Below are 22,316 nucleotides of genomic sequence, written 5' to 3' on the forward strand. Positions count from 1 at the left end.
CATAAGGGATGCTGTAGCAGAAACAGCAAGGGAATGCCTAGGAACAACTGTATGTAAAGATGGGAAAAGGTGAACATCTTGGCGTAATGATGAAGTGAGAGCAGCTTGTAAACATAAAAAGAAGGCTTATCAGAAATGGCTCCAAACAAGGGCCGAGGCAGACAGGGATTTGTACGTAGATGAGAAACAGAGCGTAACAAATAGTTGTTGAATCCAAAAAGAAGTCATGGGAAGATTTTGGTAATAACCTGGAAAGGTTAGGCCAAGCAGCAGGGAAACCTTTCTGGACAGTAATAAAGACTCTTAGGAAGGGAGGGAAAAAGGAAATGAACAGTGTTTTGAGTAATTCAGGTGAACTCATAACAGATCCCAGAGAATCACTGGAGAGGTGGATGGAATATTTTGAACATCTTCTCAATGTAAAAGGAAATCATCCTGGTGGTGTTGCAAACAGCCAAGCTCATGGAGAGGAGGAAAATTATGTTAGTGAAATTACGCTTGAGGAAGTGGAAAGGGTGGTAAATAAATTCCTTTGTCATAAAGTAGCAGGAATAGATTAAATTAGACCTGAAATGGTGAAGTATAGTGGGAAGGCAGAGATGAAATGTCTTCATGGAGTAGTAAAATTAGCATCAAGTGTTGGTAAGGTACCTTCAAATTGGTCAAAAGCAGTAACTGCACCTATCTATAAGCAAGGGAACAGGAAGGATTGCAACAACTATCGAGGTATCTCATTGATTAGTATACCAGGCAAAGTATTCACTGGCATCTTGGAAGGGAGGTTGCGATCAGTCGTTGAGAGGAAGTTGGATGAAAACCAGTGTGGTTTCAAACCACAGAGAGGCTGTCAGAATCAGATTTTCAGTATGCGCCAGGTAATTGAAAAATGCTACGAGAAGAATAGGCAATTGTGTTTGTTTTGTAGATCTAGAGAAAGCATATGACAGGGTACCAAGGGAAAAGATGTTCGCTATACTCGGGGACTATGGAATTAAAGGTAGATTATTAAAATCAATCAAAGGCATTTATGTTGACAATTGGGCTTCAGTGAGAATTGATGGTAGAATGAGTTCTTGGTTCAGGGTACTTACAGGGGTTAGACAAGGCTGCAATATTTCACCTTTGCTGTTTGTAGTTTACATGGATCATCTGCTGAAAGGTATAAAATGGCAGGGAGGGATTCAGTTAGGTGGAAATGTAGTAAGCAGTCTGGCCTATGCTGACGACTTGGTCTTAATGGCAGATTGTGCCGAAAGCCTGCAGTCTAATATCTTGGAACTTGAAAAGAGGTGCCATGAGTATGGTGTGAAAATTAGTCTCTCGAAGACTAAATTGATGTCAGTAGGTAAGAAATTCAACAGAATTGAATGTCAGATTGGTGATACAAAGCTAGAACAGGTCGATAATTTCAAATAATTAGGTTGTGTGTTCTCCCAGGATGGTAATATAGTAAGTGAGATTGAATCAAGTTGTAGTAAAGGTAATGCAGTGAGTTCGCAGTTGCTATCAACAGTATTCTGTAAGAAGGAAGTCAGCTCCCAGACGAAACTATCTTTACATCGGTCTGTTTTCAGACCAACTTTGCTTTACGGGAGCAAAAGCTGGGTGGACTCAGGATATCTTGTTCATAAGTTAGAAGTAACAGACATGAAAGTAGCAAGAATGATTGCTGGCACAAACGGGTGGGAACAATGGCAGTATGGTACTTGGAATGGGGAGATAAAGGCTAATTTAGGAATGAACTCGATGGTTGAAGCTGTTCGCATAAACCGGCTTCGGTGGTGGGGTCATGTGAGGCGAATGGAGGAGGATAGGTTACCTAGGAGAATAATGGACTCTGTTATGGAGGGTAAGAGAAGTAGAGGTAGACCAAGACAACGATGGTTAGACTCGGTTTCTAACAATTTACAGATAATAGGTATAGAACTAAATGAGGCCATAACACTAGTTGCAAATCGAGGATTGTGGCGACGTTTAGTAAATTCAGAGGCTTGCAGACTGAATGCCGAAAGGCATAACAGTCTATAATTATAATGTATGTATTAGTGTTAATGGAGGATGGTTGCCAAGTTGTACTTCCTCTTAAAACAATAATCACGACCATGACCACCACCACCACCACCACCACCACCACCACAACCACCATCACCTCTTCCGATGCTGAACTGTCATTGTGTTTATCCTCTTACATATGTGTTCCTATTCAAGTTCCCTTGTAAGATGATAATTTGCCATCAAGGGTATGTTCTACCATTTAAGTGTGCATATTTCTTTAAAATATATCCTGGAAAATGCCACAGAAATGCAAATACACTCTCATGTAGCTTTTTCCAGTTAGATTTATAGGTATATCATATTTATATTGCATTGCTCCCACTACAATTAAATAAAACTAATTGGTACATCATGAATTGCCTTTTAACTAAGCACTGCACAGTCATATTTCTTTAAAGTTATTCATCTATACCTCCAATATTTTAAACAACAGACAATTCTATCACTTATGTTTAGTACAATGAAACGCGTATCTAAAATCTGCCTCCTGTTTAATATAAGGAAATGTTGGTAATATACATTTTGAAATGTTTATTTAATTCATATTTGTATGTACAGAAAAAAAAAGAGCTGCATTTGTTAAGGTCTGTCATGTATGTTTTGAGTTGAAAAAATTACTTCCACAGATGGCAGAAGCAGTGTGTGACTGAGAGGAGCGACATCTGTTGGACGTCGCTTACATTATCAGGTCACAAATAATGGCGCGAGGGAAGGTAACAGACTCGAAAGCTAAAATGCAAAACAGAAATAACTGAACAGAGCATCAGGCTTTTGTCGCAGAATTACATAAACGTTTGTCTTTAAAAAAATTATATAATTTCAATCACAATCTTAAGCTGCTTTCCTTCGTTCTTTTTGTTCTCTCTCTCTCTTTCTCTCTTCCATTTCTTCTACTTCAGAACACTCATACACACCCTAACCAGTGCCTTTTCTACTTGGCTTATGTGTGCGGTTGGTTGTCACAAATTTTTTTAACATCTATGTTTCCGCATGTCCATTTAAAAAAGAAGTAAAAAGTGTATTCACATCCCATCAATGTTAACATTTTTGTATTTTATTTTGAAATCCTTCCTTAGAATAGTTTATTTGTGCTTTTGTTTGTACCTTTGTATTTATTTATTTATGATATTTTTTGAAGCATAAAGCTTCACTTGACACAACGCATACTTTTTTTAGCTCAGGTCACTGTCGATGTGCTTCACTAACTGTATTTCTTTTCCTGTTGCTATTTTTTTCCAACATCTTGATGTTCTCCTAAATGTCGTCAATTCCTCAGTGTTTTAGTCTCTGTGTGTTTTGTTTTTGATTTCCTTTATTCTGGGGTAAACATGAAGAGTATTCAAGTGTGATTATTTCTACACTCTACTTGTCATATTAATATTTCATTTTATATCACATTTAATAATGTTATTAGTTGATTTTCTGCTCTTTTTAACTCTTTATTTTACTTGTGTGTTTAAGTGTTGTATAGTCTTCTGTGTTTCTCTGTTGTAGTGTAGTGCTTTTAAAGTAGGGATGGTAAATCAAATATCACTTTCATTGCCAATGGCCAAAATTCAAACATAGGACTGGACTTGGAACTCAAACCCAAAGCCTCTGTACTCTAGATTTTGAAATTGACCCATTTTCCTTCAGTGATGGGTCACCGACTTGTGTTGAAGTTGAAAATGCTTTACTGTGACTATTTATTCAGTTCCATTAAGATTTTGTAAATTAATTTTATGATTGCAGGTAACAAGTTTATTTATGGACCTTACTATTATCATCATGTTGACTGTATAAATTGACCATCTTGTTGATTATTACATACTAAAGACAAAGCCTTAACACTGCAACTAGTCCATTCTCTTAATTTCCTTTTAGTCCTTGTACTTATACATTCTTCAGGTCTTGTATTGTTAGTGCACTGATAACTGGGTAGGATTGCTTAGTACTGATTCCAAATAACGATGACATAACAAGGCAAAAAAATAATTTTAAACATGCCAATGGATGTATTTGGTATGGTTGGTTTATCCATCCTTGAAAATTTCATCGTGATATAATTTGCTTAGCAACATTTGGGGATTGTTGGTTTTGGGATTTTGCACTTTTAGGATAAAGTCAAAAGTTGTTTGAGGTTCAGGACCACACAGGTCAATAAATAGATATTCATAAGAGAATTTCCATTAGGGGAAAACTATGCAATGCACACGTTAAAGAAAGCAGAATGGAACTCTCTAAAGGACAGGATAAGGACCATTGTAACGGAGGATACAAGAACAAAGACCACCAAAATAGAACAGTTGGGTACCTTGCATCATAACTGTGCTTTGTAAACAGTACCAAAATATATATGTAGTAGCTTTCACATTTCACAATGTAAATCATAGTTCCAAAAAGTTAATGAATTGAACTGAACTATGAAGCACCGTTTAAGTATTTGATTATCTGGGGAACCGACTTTCAGGATATCCAATTCAGGGAATCATGATCAAGATTTGTGCCAAATCTTTGATTAAATTCTTGACATGACAAGAGAAATATCTGAAGAGTATTTAAGTAATTTAACCAGCAAGTTCATTTCATATTACCCTGAAGATTTGAGCAAAAGACTAAAAGATGAACTAAAGCCCTTAAAATATATTTAAACATTTGGAAATCTTGTGAATAAATCTGGAAACAAGGACTTTGCAGTTGCCGTCTTCAATGGCATCTGTGAAGTCGAGCTTCAGTCTGTATTTCAATTGCTCTAAGATTGTTTTGCACCTCGACACTTCGTATAGTCTCTGGTGAGAAAGTTTGGCAAACTTCCCCCTCACAGAAAAATTTAAGATCCACTTTAGAAGAGAAACTAACATTAGACTGAAACTTCTGTGACTCAAAATTCAAGATGGGACTGATATTGACTGTATAATACCACTTCAACATACAGGAAGTATAATTTAAGACTTTGCAATTCTGATCATAGACTACGGGACTTCCCAAGCAAGCACCATATGGCTTGTGTCAAGTTTGGCATGATAACAAGTCTTGACAGCTGATGCAGCAGTTTACTGGTAACTATTGGACTTTTTAAGGTGTCTTGTGATGTTATTATCACAAATGGTTAAGTATACTATAGTGCAGAGAATATTTTTGGTCGAGAGTTATTTGCACAGGGAGAAGAAACTAGTTAAAAGGTGCCTTTGAAAATTCTGTAGACAGTTTCCCAGTTCTACAGTGAAACAACTCATTCACAAGTTCTCGAACTAATAAGAAAAAACAGCAAAGGAGAACAGTTCTCACAAAGGAGAGGTTAGAAATATAGGCAAGACTGCAAGCCAGTTCACATGAGTGACTTCAAAGAGTAGCTCAAGAAACTGGTATTTCACACTTTTAATTTTAATTATGTGTGACTATTTCTAGCTAGGTGCAACCCTTGTAAGGCAGACTCTCCGATGAGGGTGGGCAGCATCTGCCATGTATAGGTAACTGCGTGTTATTGTGGCGCAGGATAGTGTTATGTGTCATGTGTGAGTTGCAGGGATGTTGGGGACAGTAAAAACACCCAGCCCCCGAGCCATTGGAATTAACCAATGAAGGTTAAAATCCCTGACCCAGCCAGGAATCGAACTCGGGACCCTCTGAACCGAAGGCCACTGACCATTCAGCCAACGAGTCGGACATATTTCACACTTGTCAGCATGTAATGCAACAAAATTATTATTGTACATTGCTGGACTCATTCATTGGTGAGTTCAATTTAATTTATTTATTTATTTATTTATTTATTTATTTATTTATTTATTTATTTATTTATTTATTTATTTATTTATTTATTTATTTATTTATTTATTTATTTATTTATTTATTTATTTATTTATTTATTTATTTATTTATTTATTTATTTATTCTGAGTATGTATACAGTTGGTGAGTTCAATTTTAGTTTCTTTTTTTGCTTAATGTCGCACTGACACAGATAGGTCTTATGGCGACAATGGGATAGGGAAGGCCTAGGAGTGGGAAGGAAGCGGCCATGGCCTTAATTAAGGTACAGCCCCAGCATTTGCCTGGTGTGAAAATGGGAAACCACGGAAAACCATCTTCAGGGCTGCTGACAGTGGGATTCGAACCCACTATCTCCCGGATGCAAGCTCATAACTGCACGACTCTAACCGCATGGCCAACTTGCCCAGTCATTTAGTTTCTATAAGCATGATCATGCCACTTCTTTTAGATGGTTACGTCCACTAGCTGTTGCAGGCACTGCACTCACTATCACTGCTTCTCTGCACTCCTGTGCCTCGGTACTCCGTTATGAAGTCTTAAATTATACTCCCTGTACAAAAAACAAACCAAATACATGTTTACAACAGCATGTTGTAAGACAAACATACAGTTGTGGGTCACCTTAATGTAGCCACTTGAATCCTTACTCATAAATCCATACTAAGAACTGATACTTTAGCTAGTAATGAAAATAATAAAAGGTATATGATTTCACCATAACTAGCTCCTTCTTCAGACATAGGAGAGTCAGTTACATTCTGAATCATTGCATCCCTCTCTAACGCCTGTTTGAACACAGTGTAAAAGAAACAAAATAACAGTTTAGATACTTTCCAATAACTATAATATTCGTAGAGAAGTATCTTTGTGTTACTTTATTGTACTTCTATACCATCCCTACTTAAAAGGTGAATATATCAAAATATTATTTAAGTTGATTTAACATAATTAGAACGCACTTTCCTTTTTCATAAATATTTTAGCATAACTCATTGTTATGGAATTTTAAAAACAAATTTTATTTCACCGTCATTCGTACTAAATGCTGATCATTTTTTTGCAGCTACTGCCGTCTATCACCAGCATTCACGAGGGAGGTCGCGGCTGGAACGCGACAGAGCAGATTACGATGATTATAATGCAGGCATGGTGCCCCGTGATGGAATTATGTACCATCACCATCACCATTCTCAACAGCAATCTCTTCATGCTCACTTTGGTGCTCCATCACATCCACGGGGACCGATGGGAGGAGAAGAGAAATATCACCCTCAGCAGCAACCTCCCCGTAGTGCTATGCGTGAAACAGACGACTATCATTCTCCACATAAAGCCTCTTCCCGGCGAGCACTCAATGCTATCTAGTATCAAATTCCTGAGTGATGGTTTTGAGGACCTTAATAGTATTATTTAAATTTAAAGTGACATCATATTTAGGCCATGAACCTCAATCTATGCTGAGAATATCCCGGATTATTTCTTTGTATACACACATGTATCTCGAAAGGCATCAAATTGTAACCTTTCCTTCATTGTATGTCAAAAGAAGCATCTTATCTCCTCATCAACTCTGGCCATCGGTGTCGACGGTTGTCGATAAACTTACGTATGTATATTTAATAAAATATCAGTGAGTGCAAAGAGGAATTAATGATTATAAAAAGTGAATGAAATTGGAGTTATCTCAAGAAACTCATTTACAAAATTAATATCTTACAATCTTTATATATAATGCTAAAGGAATTTAAATGAACATTTGCTTGAGAATCCAGTCAATGCAATTGGCAACGTTATTTTCATAAAGCAATTAAAACTAAGTGCTTCTTCTCAATAATACTATATAGCATTTTTCCTGAAATTGAATCATTCCTGTGCATGTTAAATAGATTTATATCTCAATTACAGCTTATTTTTGTGTACAAATATAGAATACATGGACTACAACACCACCTGTTATTTTCATTGAATGATTTTCTTCTCCACAGTCTTAGATCCACATAATTAAATACAGTATTGAATTGCAAAGTTCTCGCCCAGTTTACTATCACACAGTTATATTTAGACCCGGAATTATAAGGCACAAAAATCTGTAGCCATAAATGACTTCAAACATATGATAATAGGTGCAGAATATATAAAATCAGTCCATAAATTAATATAAAATATTGTTCATTTTCTTTTCTATGTTTTGGAACATCACATTCAAAATAAATTGGTAAATAGAACCAGTAGATAAAGGCACATTTCACATCAAATTAAAAAACCACCTGATAGAAATATAATCATAAATGCGAAGGTAAGAAATCTAAGAAGAGAAAAATATATATGCCAGGTGGTTCGAAAGGTTATGCAGAAATTGAAGTAGCCCATAGAGGGATTGAAATACTACTTTTGAACACAAACATATAGGGTAATATGAATAAAATGGAGACCTAAATCATCTCTCCTCCCCACAGCTCACAAATTTGTTATGAATAAAAGCTCTTATGGATAACAGAGCTTACTTTCATACAGCCAGAGCAGACTCTCAAAGCTCTCTCCAACTTTCCCATGCATATGCCATACTTCTGATTGTTGGCAGTTGTTCTGCTCATCGCCCCAAGCAAGGGTAATCACTGTGAAGTGCAAAATGAGTGATGTGTTTTACTACAATTCATAAACTTGGGAATGATTGCTTGAATTATAGCATTATTCTTCATTTTTCCCTTTTTCTAAGCTGACTCTTTACTAAACCAATGTTAGTGATAAATAGCCCTATGTAATTTGTTAAAAATTGCAGCTTTTTAATAATCGTAGGCATATCTTGAGGAGAAGTTGGGGGTGAAGGGATGAGGAGCAGTTAACTTAAATATATTGAATGTCTTAAAATGTAAATATTGTACCATGTTTATTTAACAAAGCAATTTTCCATTATTTTGCAATCTTAACCAACTAACAGTTTCCCGGTTCTACAGTGAAACAGCTCATTCACAAGTTCTGGAACTAATTAAAAAAAACAGCATTTTAATACGAGCTACGCATATGTTCATTACCTCCTTAATAAAGAAGTATGCCCATATATTATTTTACAATCTCATCAGTGCACAAATTATTTTAGTAAATAAAGGATCATATGCATTCTGTAAAAATAAACGCAAACATAAGTACTGGCATTCTCCTGTTTCTTGTCTTCACTGTGCTGTACTGCAGACCAGATGTTAATGACTAACTAAGATAATCCTGGCAAGTGCATTTCTCTATGCTGCCCTTGCTCTCTAACATGTGGTCCCTCATCTTCTACTTCAAGTACCATCTCAATAATGTCTAAATTTTTGTCTTTCGAATACAGTATTTAGCACAGAACTAGGGTCAATGAAGGTTTTCCCTAGTAATCAATATTATTTCATTCTGAAGTACAGGGAATTGTTGCTTAACCTGCCCAGAGTATCTCTCTATTACTAAGTGTTCTTTGTTGAAACAGTTGCTGTAGGCTGTTTCCATGACTGTAACTGGATTTTGGAGAGGGGTCATGAGACAAAGAGCAATAGCAAACCCAGAATCACCCAGAAGAAAAGCATCTGCACAGTTTTCTGTTATGGTTTGTAAATAATCAAATTAGACCATATCCAACAAATCATGCACAGTGCCTGGCCAAGAAGCAAGCATCAATACTCGTAAATTTTTCCTTAAAACTGTAAGTAGCTTGAACATTCAAGATGTGCCCTTTTCAGTTTATACACTCGTCCCATGTTCATGAAGCCATTTAATTCTCTACATGGGTACAATCGATAACTCCTACAGCGAATGGAAAACTGTATCTTTGGTGCCGTTCATTCATTGTCTCCGGTTGTTCACCTAATGTTGATCGAAATTTTATCTGCCGGTGTGCCTTCTGTACCTTTTTTTTCCAGAACCTTTGAAAATATGATAGATGCACTACTCTATCCTACACTAAAATCCTTAGAAACTTGACTTTGGAAACCTGGATCACTCAGGTATCTCAAAAATATTCAAATTCTCTGTATGTTTGTTAGCCTCCCACCTCTTGTTTCATTGGTATCATCTAAGAAATAGTCTGTTAAACTCTGCATGTTTTCTTGATTGGAACAATACAGTTTTATAGTCCCCTGCAAATGTGTCTGCACTCCTTATAGGTACACTTTCTGACATCTTAGCACATTCATAAAGGCACCCATTTCCATAAATCAACTTCACTCTACAAGCTGGAGTCTCCTGCTGAAGTGACTTCAGTTTTTAAGAGAGAACTCGTGAGCGAGAGCAAGAAGTCGACTTTATTCATATGAAACAACTCCTATGCGCAAAATCCTTGCTCCAGGAAAGAGTGAGCTCTCAATGACCCAGGTTGCTCCATTTTCATCATTAGAAAAAGAGGAAGCTCTTCAAAATAAGAGGAAACTCAGCTTACTTCACTTTATTCATATCACCCATTGTCCAAGATGAAACTCTGTATCGGGGCAAGCCTGGGACTGGCAAGAACGACATAATGGACAATTTATTTTATTAATTTTTCAAAAACATTCTACATTCCTAAACAATGCAGAACTACCAATCAAAGAAGTGACAGCCATTTGTGCACACAGTGAAGATAGACACTGGACACAAAGTTGTTTACAAAAGCTGTTCGAACTATTGCCCACCATATTCAATGAACGCATCTTATTGGCTTGCCCTAATACAGGGTTTCATCCTAGAATATACGTTCCTATTTGAAAGTTGTTGGATTTCAACCTGTCTATGGGTTATTTCAGTTTCTGTGCAACACAATCACCCTGTGTATACAGGGTGGTTGGAAACTATGTGAACAGAGTATGTGAGCGTTAAAGCTTTGGTCATACTTATCAGTAATTTGAAGAAAATTACATTGATATCTTGCACCATTATCATTTTATCAGCTGCTGAATTTAGGCAATCGGATTGCTTTGAGGGCGAACTCATATGGGCTTTACGAGGCGCGTGTCTTGGTCAGGCTTGAGAGACTTGAGAGCCATGCCAAGAAATGAGCATCAAACACTAATAAACCATGGATTTCAGCCAATGCCACGGTAGCGTGCAGATTTAACAACACCACCTCGCAAAGCCCATCTAGTCTCCTGCGAAGCGATCTGATTGGCTAACTTCAACAGCTGATAAAATGAGAACGGCGCGGGATATCTAATTATATTTTCCAATTATTTATCAGTAAGACCAACCCTCTAACTTACACCTGGTTCATGTTGTTTACGATCACCCTGTATATTCTTGAGAAATAGGAGAGAAGTGACTTAGCAGCTGCAGATGTGTAGATGGAGCACATGGTAAAGAAACTCATAAAATGTCCATAATTTGTTTCTTTGGCTGTTTCTTTTGGGTGTGCTTTATTTTCTTGTACTTAACTGGTAAGAGAGAGAGAGAGAGAGAGAGAGAGAAAATTTTATAGGGTATAAAAGCCCACACAACAAAAACAGAAGTTAGGGGTGCATAGCAAAATTTGCTTCCATTTTGCCATTCGATATCATTCAGGAGATCTTCATTACCTCCATCTTTGATCTGATTCATTATCAGTAGCTCTGAAAAACATGACTTATTCAAGACATAATCCAACTTGCAACTTCTCTTTCATCTTGTTACTCTGCCTTTCTTTTTATTTTATTTTTTATTTTATATTCCTGAACAATAGAAATTTGTTGTCCAAGTAGATTTTGTTCTTTCTCTGAACTTGGTGTCTAGCTGGTAGGAATAAAACATTTATCATGATGAAAGCAATGTCTCTCTTTATGTCAGAACAATTCTCTAGAAGTTGTTTCATAGAAGTCACATGAGCAACATTTTCTCTTGATGCTATATCCATTACATTGACAATTTCTGGTAGGGTCTAAAGATCTTGTGTGCATCATAGCCACTTTGTGTAACACCACCACCACCATCATCATCATCATCATCATTTAACAGTCTCCACTTACCCGGGTGTAGTGTAACAGCACTGTCCATTTCTATCATCTACATACTATTTATTCCTCTTGGACTTTCCACCATTCTACCTCTAGCAACAAAATTACTGACTTCAAGAATGTACAAAGACATTGTAGGCTTTCAAACCATGCTAACAAGTGATGTCTTATGGTACTGTAAAAACCTTTCAAAATGCATAAGTCTGAGCATCAGAGAGAAAAAATTTGTATCACTGTTTAGGGACAAATGATTTTTACCCTAAAATCCCAGTTCGAGCTTATTATATTGCATGTTACATGTCATGTTTCAAGGCAGAGTATGGTTCTGATACAGCTTACTGTATGTGTCAATGTTTTACAAATGATCATATTGTGATGTAATGTTATACCCAGATTCAGTTATAGAGGTGGGGAAGCAGGGGAACAGGTAGGGGAGACTGAATTTTATAGTTTTATAGTCCCATGATTACTGGTTATTAACTACCAGAGGGAGATAGATGATGTGTTGATTAATTTGTTCGAGGAATACAACAGTTGTTTGAACCTTGCATTCTTTCTTTAGAATCTTTAATAGGATTTATAACTCCTCCCAGATCTTATGTGTGGCATGCTAGCAGTAGAGTTATGGCTGCCAGAATGCAGTGAGGGACATGTCTGGAACAACCTCCGTTGCCTTAAAATCAACTGTGGGTCAGTGGTGGAGAGTCTGCCTCCAGATCCCAAGCTCTCAGGTCAATAACTGTCAGAGTTAATCAAATATTTGAAGGGCAGAAAGAAGTCCCTTTGATGCTCCACATCATACAGTGTCGTCATATAAAGAATATTTGGTGGCAAATTCTGGGGTTACCCAACAAAATTCATTAAAATTCACGCAGTAGAGTTCTGATTTCTCTGCCGTTGGGTAGAATAATATAACATATTCACCCAAAAAACTGTCCACTTCTCTAGCATAATGGTTATCATTACCACTTGCTCTCCTCTGTGACCTGGGTTCATTTCCCAGTATTGCCAGAGATTTAAGAATGGCAGGAGGGCTGGTATGTGGTTAAATGATACATGCAGGTTCTCCAATAGGGGTGTGTTTGAAAAGAGCTACATCATCTCAGGATGAGGACAGGAGTTTACTTTTCATCAAAATTATATCATCTACCCTGCCAAAACCCAAAACAATTTTGACTGGTTTCAAGAAGTTCAGAAATAACTGAGATAAATTAAATACACATTATCATTGTTATTACTATGGGTAATGTGTGACCACTGATATATTTATACTAGAATACTAACCTGTTTCAACTTGATATATTAGTTAAAATTTTATGCCTCCTATAACAAAAAGTCTACATATATAATTGTACTGGTACTTGAAAAGAAAATATAACAACTGATGAAATTCCTTTTATATTTTTCTTTACTTTTTTCTGGTTTTACAGTTGAGACAACTAGTTAAATTTTAATAAAGTTAATTTAGCAAGTATATTCTTTTAAAATAATTCAACAATAATCCAGTCTCCCACTTCTGCCATTTGCTACAAAATTATTCTCATCATGCACGTGAGTGACCTCATTTCTAATAAATTTATTGTAGGATTAATTTTTATTGAGATACAGTGGGAAGTCTAAACTTCTTGAGGTAATTAACTACACATTAGGGTGGTCTTTATCATACTGGATATATGAAAATGTTTTGAATTCAGCACTCATCCTTGAACATAGTTCCAAAGTATTGAAAAAATTAAAGATACCTGTGAAAAGTTTTATGCACTTATGATGAGGAAAACCCATGTCTCAAAGCAGATAATATTTCCCACTAGACTCTCACCTAGATGATGCAGTTCTTCAAATTAAATTTTAGGACTGTTTGTGGTTGGCAATGGAAAATATGGAGTTACACTAGTAAATGCTATTTCAATAGAGTGTGGAAATCTCTAGAAGGCTAGACTGTAAATAATAATAATAATAATAATAATAATAATAATAATAATAATAATAATAATAATAATAATAATAATAATAATAATAATAATAATAATAATAATAATAATATATTTATAATTAATATATCATATTAAATTAATATTTATTTATATTTATTATTATTATTATTATTATTATTATTATTATTATTATTATTATTATTATTATTATTATTATTATTATTATTATTATTATTATTATTATTATTATTATTATTATTATTATTATTATTATATAATTCGCTGGGGCCATCAAGGACCACGTTAAGTCTTGTTGCATTTGACACTGAACTTGGCCTTCTTTAGAGCCCAAATTTCCCTCATTCTTTGTGAGTGGGCCTGCTTACGCTCCTCTGTCCAAGGAGCACCGTGTCTTCTCTTTGGTTGCTCGTCTCGGTTTAGCCCGTTCGTCAATATTTTCTTGCGGAAGAGATCTCTGTTAAGGGCGTCTTCAGCTGAGATATGTAGCGTTTGCAGGTCTTCTTTGGTATTTCTAAACCAGGGAATTGTGGTTTTGGGGTGTGAATCAAAAAAGTGAAAGATTTCTTTAGTTAACTTTCTTCCGTCCATTCTTTTCAGATGACCATAAAATCGTGCCTGTATTTTTCTGATTATGTCGGTAATTTTCTCTATTTTGCTGTAGACTTCCTTGTTGGATCTCTTTTGATGGATTCCATGTCTGTACTTTGATCCCAAGATTCCTCTCACAATTTTGCGTTCTCTTTTCTCCAGTTCTTCAAGGAGTCCTTTGTTGTCATTTAGAGACAGGGTTTCGGCTGCATATAGAACTACTGGCTTCAGAACTGTTTCATAGTGATGTATCTTGGTGTTTTGGGAAAGGCATTTTTTGTTGTAGATTGTGCGGGATGTTTGGTAGGCTATTTCCAGTTTGCGTACTCGCTCCTGAAGTGCTTCTTTGTCCAGTCCATTTTTCATGATGATCTCACCCAGGTATTTGAATTTGTCTACTCGGGTGATGTCCCCGTATTTTGTATGGAGTTTTGGTGGAGCCTCGTTGATGTTAGTCATTACTTCTGTTTTCTCAAACGATATCTGCAAACCAGTTTGTTCGGCAATTTCCTTTAAAATTTCAACTTGAGCTCTAGCGGTTTCTATGTCATTTGAGAGAACAGTTATATCATCGGCAAATGCTAAGCAGTCTGTTGCGATCCCATTGGATTTGGTTCCTATTCTCAATGGACTGTAGTTGGTTTCCTATAATCTCACCCGCCAGGTTCTAATGATCTTTTCAAGAACACAGTTGAAGAGTATCGGGGATAGCCCATCACCTTGTTGGACACCTGTTTTGATGTCAAAGGAATGCGAGACACATCCGTGGAACTTCACCTTGGACTTTGTATCGGTCAGGGTGGCTCTAATTAATGCCAGCAGTTTCAAATCAACTCCAAATTCATTTAAGATGTTTAGCAGGACTTCCCGGTCAATGGAGTCATACGCTTTCTTAAAGTCCACAAAGACAGACACATACTGCTTGGACCTTAGTGTACAATATCTGATGATCATTTTGAGATTTTGGATCTGTTCAGCTGTTGAGTGACCTTTTCTGAACCCTCCTTAGTATTCACCTATTTGATGTTCGACTTGTGCTTCCAAACGCTCGAGGATGGCAAGTGATAGAATTTTGTAAGTCACGGGTAGCAAAGATATTCCTCTGTAGTTGTTGATGTTCTTCATGCTGCCTTTTTTGTGTAATGGATGGATCAAAGCTATTTTCCAATCTTCGGGTAGGGTCTCCTTGTTCCAAATTTCTTCTATTTGCTTTTGCAAGATATCAAGTGATTCCTCTGGGGCATATTTCCATAGTTCTGCTACTACTGAGTCTTCCCCCGGCGCTTTGTTATTTTTGAGACGGGCAATGTGGCGCTTGATTTCATCTGTCGGGTGGTCTGGAATCTGGGTACCTGAGTAAGGGTTCCTTGGTCTCAATGGCGCTTTGCGGTTTAGAGCAATTAAGTAAATTCTTGAAGTAATCTGCCAGAATGCTGCAATTTTCTTCATTTGACGTCGCCAGTGTGCTGTCCTTTCGCTCAAAGCATAGAGATGGTGGTTTATAGCCAGTGAGTTTGCGTTTGAAGGCTCTGTAGTACTCTCTGCTTTCATTCTTCCTAAAGTTTTGTTCTATCTTTTCAATGAGAGATTTTTCGTATTTACGTTTCTCAGTTCTGAACACCCTAGCTGCTTGGGCACGTTGGGTTTTGTAGGTTTCCCAATCATTTTCTGATTTCGTAGAGTAGTACTGTTTCCACGCATTGAGTCTTTCTTGGAGGACTGATTTGCAGGTGCCATTCCACCAGCCATGCTTTTTGCTTCTCTTGATTTCTGCAACGTCTTTGGCGGCCTCAACAAGGAGACTTTTGGCGTTGTTAAAGTCAGTGTCATTTGGTCTAGCCTTCTCCTGGAACTCCTCGACCCTTTGCCGAAGTTTATCATTGTCGAAGCGTGTGATCTGTTTGGTTGTCTTCCTTGTGTTTCCGGGAATTGGTTTGAATTTGATAAGAGACATATAATGATCTGAGGCTACATTGATGCCTTTCTTTACCTTGACATTCATAATCTCAGGGCTGTTTCTCCTGGAGACTGCAACATGATCAATTTGGAACTCTCCGAGAGCTTGGACGGGAGAACGCCAAGTCATTTGCTTTCTGGGTAGATGGCGAAAGTGGGTCGACATGACCTGCAGGTTGTGATTTTCGCAAATGGTCACCAGTCTTTTGCCGTTGGGATTGGTTCTTTTGTGAGCAGGGTAATTTCCTATAACTTTCTTGTACTTCTGTTCACGACCTAGTTGGGCACTGAAGTCACCCAAAAGAAGCTTGACATGGTGTTTGGGGATTTTGCTTAATTTTTCATCCAGTAGGTCCCAGAAATTATCAACTTCGTCTGGATCAGACTTGTTCTTATCGTTTGTAGGAGCATGTGCGTTAACTAGGGCGTAGGTTTTGTTCGCGCATTTAATTGTGAGTATAGACAATCTGTCATTCACAGGTTCGAAATTTGCAACCGATTTAAGGATCTTGGTTCTAACAGCAAACGTGGTTCCAAGCATCACAGCTCCATTGAGGATTCCTCTTTGCGCTTTGCTCTTGAAAAATCGGTAGCCTTCGGATTCAAAAATCTCTTCATCTGGGTACCTTGTTTCCTGTAGGGCCATTATGGATATCTGATTTTCGTGAAGAGCTTTGGTGAGGGTTTTCAGTTTGCCAGTTTGTGTAAGTGAATTAATGTTGAAAGTTGCTAGAAAGGTTTTAGATTTTGGCCTGAGTTTTTGACTCTTCGGGGTACACCGAGACGCTCCAACTCGTCTCTTGCATGATGTCAAGTCTCCTCCAGAATCCGAACGAGACTCGTGCGCCGTGGCGTTCACGACGAGGGATTTATCCGAAGATTTACCCCCTGGGGTATGTTTCTTGAAATGTTGTGCCATCATGCTTTTTGACTTGACTTTGCTTTGGACGGGTACCCATCCTTTTACAACTAGGGTTGTTAGCCCTAGAGGTTGCCTCAAGATGTTTTCTGGCTTCTGGTCATTTACCAGTCTTCGCCATAACCCTGGCAAGGGACCAGTTTTTTTTTTCACGGTGGTATTTTATTTTCCTACTACCCTCTGACTCTGCTGGCGGTAGAGCCAGCGAGATTCCCCAATTCCAATGGGACGCGCCCGATGGAGGTAACCGGTAAATCCCCAGACGGGTTATTATTATTATTATTATTATTATTATTATTATTATTATTATTATTATTATTATTATTATTATTATTATTGGCTTTACGCCACACTAACTATTTTTTCTGTTTTTGGAGATGCCAAGGTGACAGAATTTAGTCCCGTAGAAGTTCTTTTGCATGCCAGTAAATCTACAGACACGAAGCTGACGTATTTGAGCATCTTCAAATACTACCGGACTGAGCCAGGATCGAACCTGCCAAGTTGGGGTCAGAAGGCCACTGAGCCACTCAGTCTGACAGGAGTGTGAATAAAGAAGAAGACAGAGAACTAGTAATATCTCTTTCTTTATGAATCCTTTACCAGAGCTGCTGTGGTTCAAAATTCTCCATAGGAACATTGATTTTTTTTTTTAAATTTATAATTACTACCTTTCAACAAAGATAGCCAGTAAGACTCTGTCTACCCTCATACGTTTGTTAAAGAATACGTAGTTTATAACAATAAATTAGACTAAAATGATGGTCCAAAATTTTGTATGACTTTTCAGCACAGAGAAGATGAAATGCTTCCTAAATTCCTAAAAGAATTTTGAAATAGTTCCCCCTCACTCCACTAGGATACCCAACACTTTGATGTGAACTAGATTTTTCTCCTTGAAGTATATGGAATGATGTGATTATAAATTATCTTCTTTTCATCATCCACATTAGGAAGATGATCACCACCTAGTGTGAGGCAAACTGTTGTATCAATAAAAAATTGGCAGTAGGTTGTCACTATTGTAATGGCCGCACGGTTTTGAGGGTTGCTTTTAAAATTGTATTTGCTGTTTCAACTGAGCATGCGAGTCAACACAGTGCTATCTTATAAGAGAGTACACATGTGACGTCACATATTTAGCACAAAATTTGCCTTACTTTGGAGCAGTGTTGCCAACTTAGTGGATTTTCTGCTAAATTTGGCAGAATTAGGAGACTGTCAGTGGAGAAATATACTATTTAGCGGACAGCGGATTTTTTGGCGGAATTCTAGATTTATTATAGCGGAATTTAGCGTTTTATCCATTTTTTTTTTTTTAAATTTGTACTCCAGTCTCTGTCTGAGCTATTCCATATTTCTTGTCAGGAGCTAGCAGTCACATGAGGAAAACATGTTATTTGATTTGATGCTATGAGATCGTGGTATCATAAATTTGTAATGCGTGGGGAAAGGGTACTTATCTCTTAGTTGACGAATGACGACAGATAATGAAACTGTGAGAGAGTAGCATTTATATTTATGCTATGAAGGAAGACCGTTTAATGAACTGGCCTGTTCTGTGTGTGACCCTTGAGGTAGGGGATTCACCAAGTTTGTACCCGGTACTAAAAAGCCTACAAGTTTTAGCTCGCCGATTCGCAGGCAAGGGGTTAATCTCAGTGAAACTCACAGATCAGGTGAGTGCAGACATTTACTTTTTTTATTATTATTATTATTTTTATTTTTTTTGCTAGGGGCTTTACGTCTCACCGACACAGAGAGGTCTTATGGCGACGATGGGATAGGAAGGCCTAGGAGTTGGAAGGAAGCGGCCGTGACCTTAATTAAGGTACAGCCCCAGCATTTGCCTGGTGTGAAAATGGGAAACCACGGAAAACCATCTTCAGGGCTGCCGATAGTGGGATTCGAACCTACTATCTCCCGGATGCAAGCTCACAGCCATGCGCCTCTACGCGCACGCCCAACTCGCCCGGTATTATTATTATTATTATTATTATTATTATTATTATTATTATTATTATTATTATTATTTGAGATCGGATTTCTTGGCAGAATTTAAGCGGATTTTTAGTAGTATTTAGCGTATTTTGAAAATATAAGTTGGCAACACTGCTTTGGAGTGCTATTTCATGAAAACTATGTTTCTTTTTTTTTTTTACAACAGGTAGCCTCTTCTTTCATTAAACCTAATCGTAAGCTAAATATTCTCGGCAATATATGTGTTCTACCCAAAAACTAAGAGCATCTTAAAATTGTTCTTTACACATACCCTTGTCAAGGAACGTAAGTCTACATTAATAATAACAAGCATGATAGCAAACACTCGTAATCGAGTAGGTTTGTCTTCCAGGTAGGATGTCTCTTCATCTATGTGTTCGGAGGTGACTATCCAGTCCAATGCGGGAGTTACACAATTTGCCACAGTGATGACAGGTAGTCCCAGGTGGAGCAGTCATGTTATTTCTATGTCTTCTCAGCATTTCTTTTTCTTTCCTACGTTGCCTCTTGTCATTCGCTGTACGTCGGCGGTTTTCTTCAAAAGACAGTGTGCCGTAATGGACTAGTGATCTCCAGGATGAACGGTCAAGCAGTTTCCCACTGGCTCCGCCCGCAATGTACAATGTATGGTGTTTTGTTCGTTACTATCCTCACGGATGTATTTGCAAAGTTCCGACTTAATGAAATAAAGCACATGATCTGCTGTGGTAATAAAATGTAATATTGTGTCAAGAAAACATTTGAAAATACATTACACAAAGAAATTGAATTAAACGTTCCTTGGAACAACACTACGCGCTGAATTGTTGAAAAGTCCTTGAAAAATCTTCGTCATGGAGACAAATGTACTCATAACTATTCTCATAATCTACCATTGTAAGTAGTTATTACCTCAAAAGAAAGTGCTTGATCCACTGAGCGTTTTTAGACCAAAACGAACTACATACCTCAATTGGAACGAAAGATATGATTGGTTCAATGAGAAAAAAATGTTGAAGAAATGAGACGTCAAATTAAATTGCAGTCATAACTTTGCTCAGAATGAACCAATTTGAATAGTTATGAGCTAAAATGAAATAACCTGATTCACTGAGTGTTCTTAGGCCAAAACGAACTCCGTACCTCAATTAGAACCAATGATATGACTGCTTCAAAGATACAAAAAATTGAAAAAATGAAATAATTTGAGGAAGGTGGAAGTTAAGTGATTTATAGTACCTGATGACAAATTTGTGCATGAATACCTTTAAGTTAAAACAAAAATAAAGGAAATCGACCGGATAGAATGACCGGACTGACTGACTTTAGTTTTCATCAATTTTTTTAATATATAGATAATAATAATACTATTAATCGTATGGCCTCGGCTGCTGTGTGCACATTTGAATTTGGCACCATCTGGCTGTCTGCTCATCAATTTCAACATTCTGTTTTACTCTAGACCTACTAGATGGCAGACAGAGTAAACTGAAACTCTCTTGGGTATCTGTGGCTGGGAGTTAATTAATTTTGTCGGGTAAACACTAAATGTGTAACCAGAGATCTTTTACATGCCGAAATCATACTACATGGAATGTCAAGTGGACTCTTTTCCTCCCTTCAAAAATCCAACTATCTCTGCTGGGTTTGAACCTGCTATCTTGAGATCCACAGAGGCAGCTAGTCTATGTTAGTAAACCTCTACCCAGTTTTGGTATTGTAGGCTAGAATAGCAATGCATTGTATTGATCCATTCTCAGCAACATTCCTCAATAACCTCCCAACCTTTAGTTTTTAGAGCTGCAGCAATCTTAGACCGTGCAATATGATGGTGGGCATTTTGCAAGAGTATTCCATGACCACATTGTTCCATTTTTACCTTAAGGAAAGAAAAGTTTCTGGCCTTTTCAAAACTTTTAAGATAATCTACAGCTTTATCAGAGACTGTACTTTATAGGTAAGATTAAAGATAACATACACAGATATTGGTTAATGAGAGCGAGATAATGAGAAGCCTTTCAAAACTTTAAAACACTAATTTGCTGCTGAAGGGATTTTCTATCATGGACCCCTTTGAAAGAAGTGAGGGTAACAAACTTTTACTGCAGTTGTTTTCTCCTTTAACATACATTATATATATATATATATATTTTACACAGACAAGAAAGATGATTGTAAGGATGATAATTATTAGTGCAAAATGAGATAAGTTAGATATTCTACACACATCCAAAAAAAAAAAAGTGTTTTGCATCACCTTGGTGCTAGGAGGTCCTGAACCTTTACATACAAATGGAATAGAGATTTACACAAACAACATTTCAGCTGCCCTTATTGCTCATGAAAACCACACATTGTAAGTTTTACAATCATACAGCTAGCCTTTCTGAAGTTGTGGTCCAGATTGCAGCATACACCAGTACCTCTAATATCCAGTAGCACGTCCTCATGCATTGATGCATGCCTGTATTTGTCATGGCATACTATCCACTAGTTCATTAAGGCACTGTTGGTCCAGATTGTCCCACTCCTCAACGGCGATTCAGCGTAGATCTCTCAGATTGGTTGGTGGGTCATCTCGTCTAAAAAAAGCCGTTTTCAATGTATCCCAGGCATGTTCCATAGGGTTCATGTCCAGAGAACATGCTGGCCACTCTAGTCGAGCAATGTCATTATCATGAAGGAACTCATTCACAAGATGTGCACGATGAGGACAAGAATGGTCATCTATGAAGACGAATGCCTCTCCGAAATGTTGCCAATATGGTTGCACTATATATCAGATGGTGTCATTTCTGTATCGTATAGCTTTACGGCGTTTTCCATGACCACCAGTGGTGTACGTCGTAACCGCATGATGCCACCCCAAAACATCAGGGAACCACCACTTTGCTGCACTCACTGGACAGTGTGTCTAAGACGTTCAACCTGACCAGACTGTCTCCAAACACTTCTCCGACGATTGCCTTATTGAAGGCATATGCGACACTCATCTGTGAAGAGAACTTGATGCCAATTCTGACGGATCATGTTCAGCATGTTGTTCGGCCCATCTGTACCATGCTGCATGGTGTCTAGGTTGTAAAGGTGGACCTCACCATGAACGTTGGAAGTGATGGTGCGCGTTATGCAGCCTATTGGGTACAGGTTGAGTCGAAACATGACGTCCTGTTGTTGCACGAAA

At 37.4% G+C, this 22,316-nt stretch overlaps 1 protein-coding gene across 4 annotated transcripts in view; it reads left to right on the forward strand.

Annotated features, from left to right (window-relative positions):
* Ca-beta (Ca2+-channel-protein-beta-subunit) overlaps nucleotides 1-7,756 on the forward strand; it is a 592,192-nt gene extending 584,436 nt beyond the window's left edge. For 3 of the 4 annotated variants that reach the window (XM_067145289.2, XM_067145288.2, XM_067145290.2), the window contains exon 8: nucleotides 6,871-7,756. In XM_067145289.2, the coding sequence (XP_067001390.2) occupies nucleotides 6,871-7,172 (302 nt within the window). In that variant the 3' untranslated portion in view covers nucleotides 7,173-7,756. The remainder of the gene's footprint in view (nucleotides 1-6,870) is intronic. The other variant, XR_010859801.2, reaches the window with a different exon arrangement.
* Nucleotides 7,757-22,316: the final 14,560 nt, after the last annotated feature.

This window comes from Anabrus simplex, chromosome 4 (genome assembly GCF_040414725.1).
Source record: "Anabrus simplex isolate iqAnaSimp1 chromosome 4, ASM4041472v1, whole genome shotgun sequence".
Lineage (NCBI taxonomy): Eukaryota > Metazoa > Arthropoda > Insecta > Orthoptera > Tettigoniidae > Anabrus > Anabrus simplex.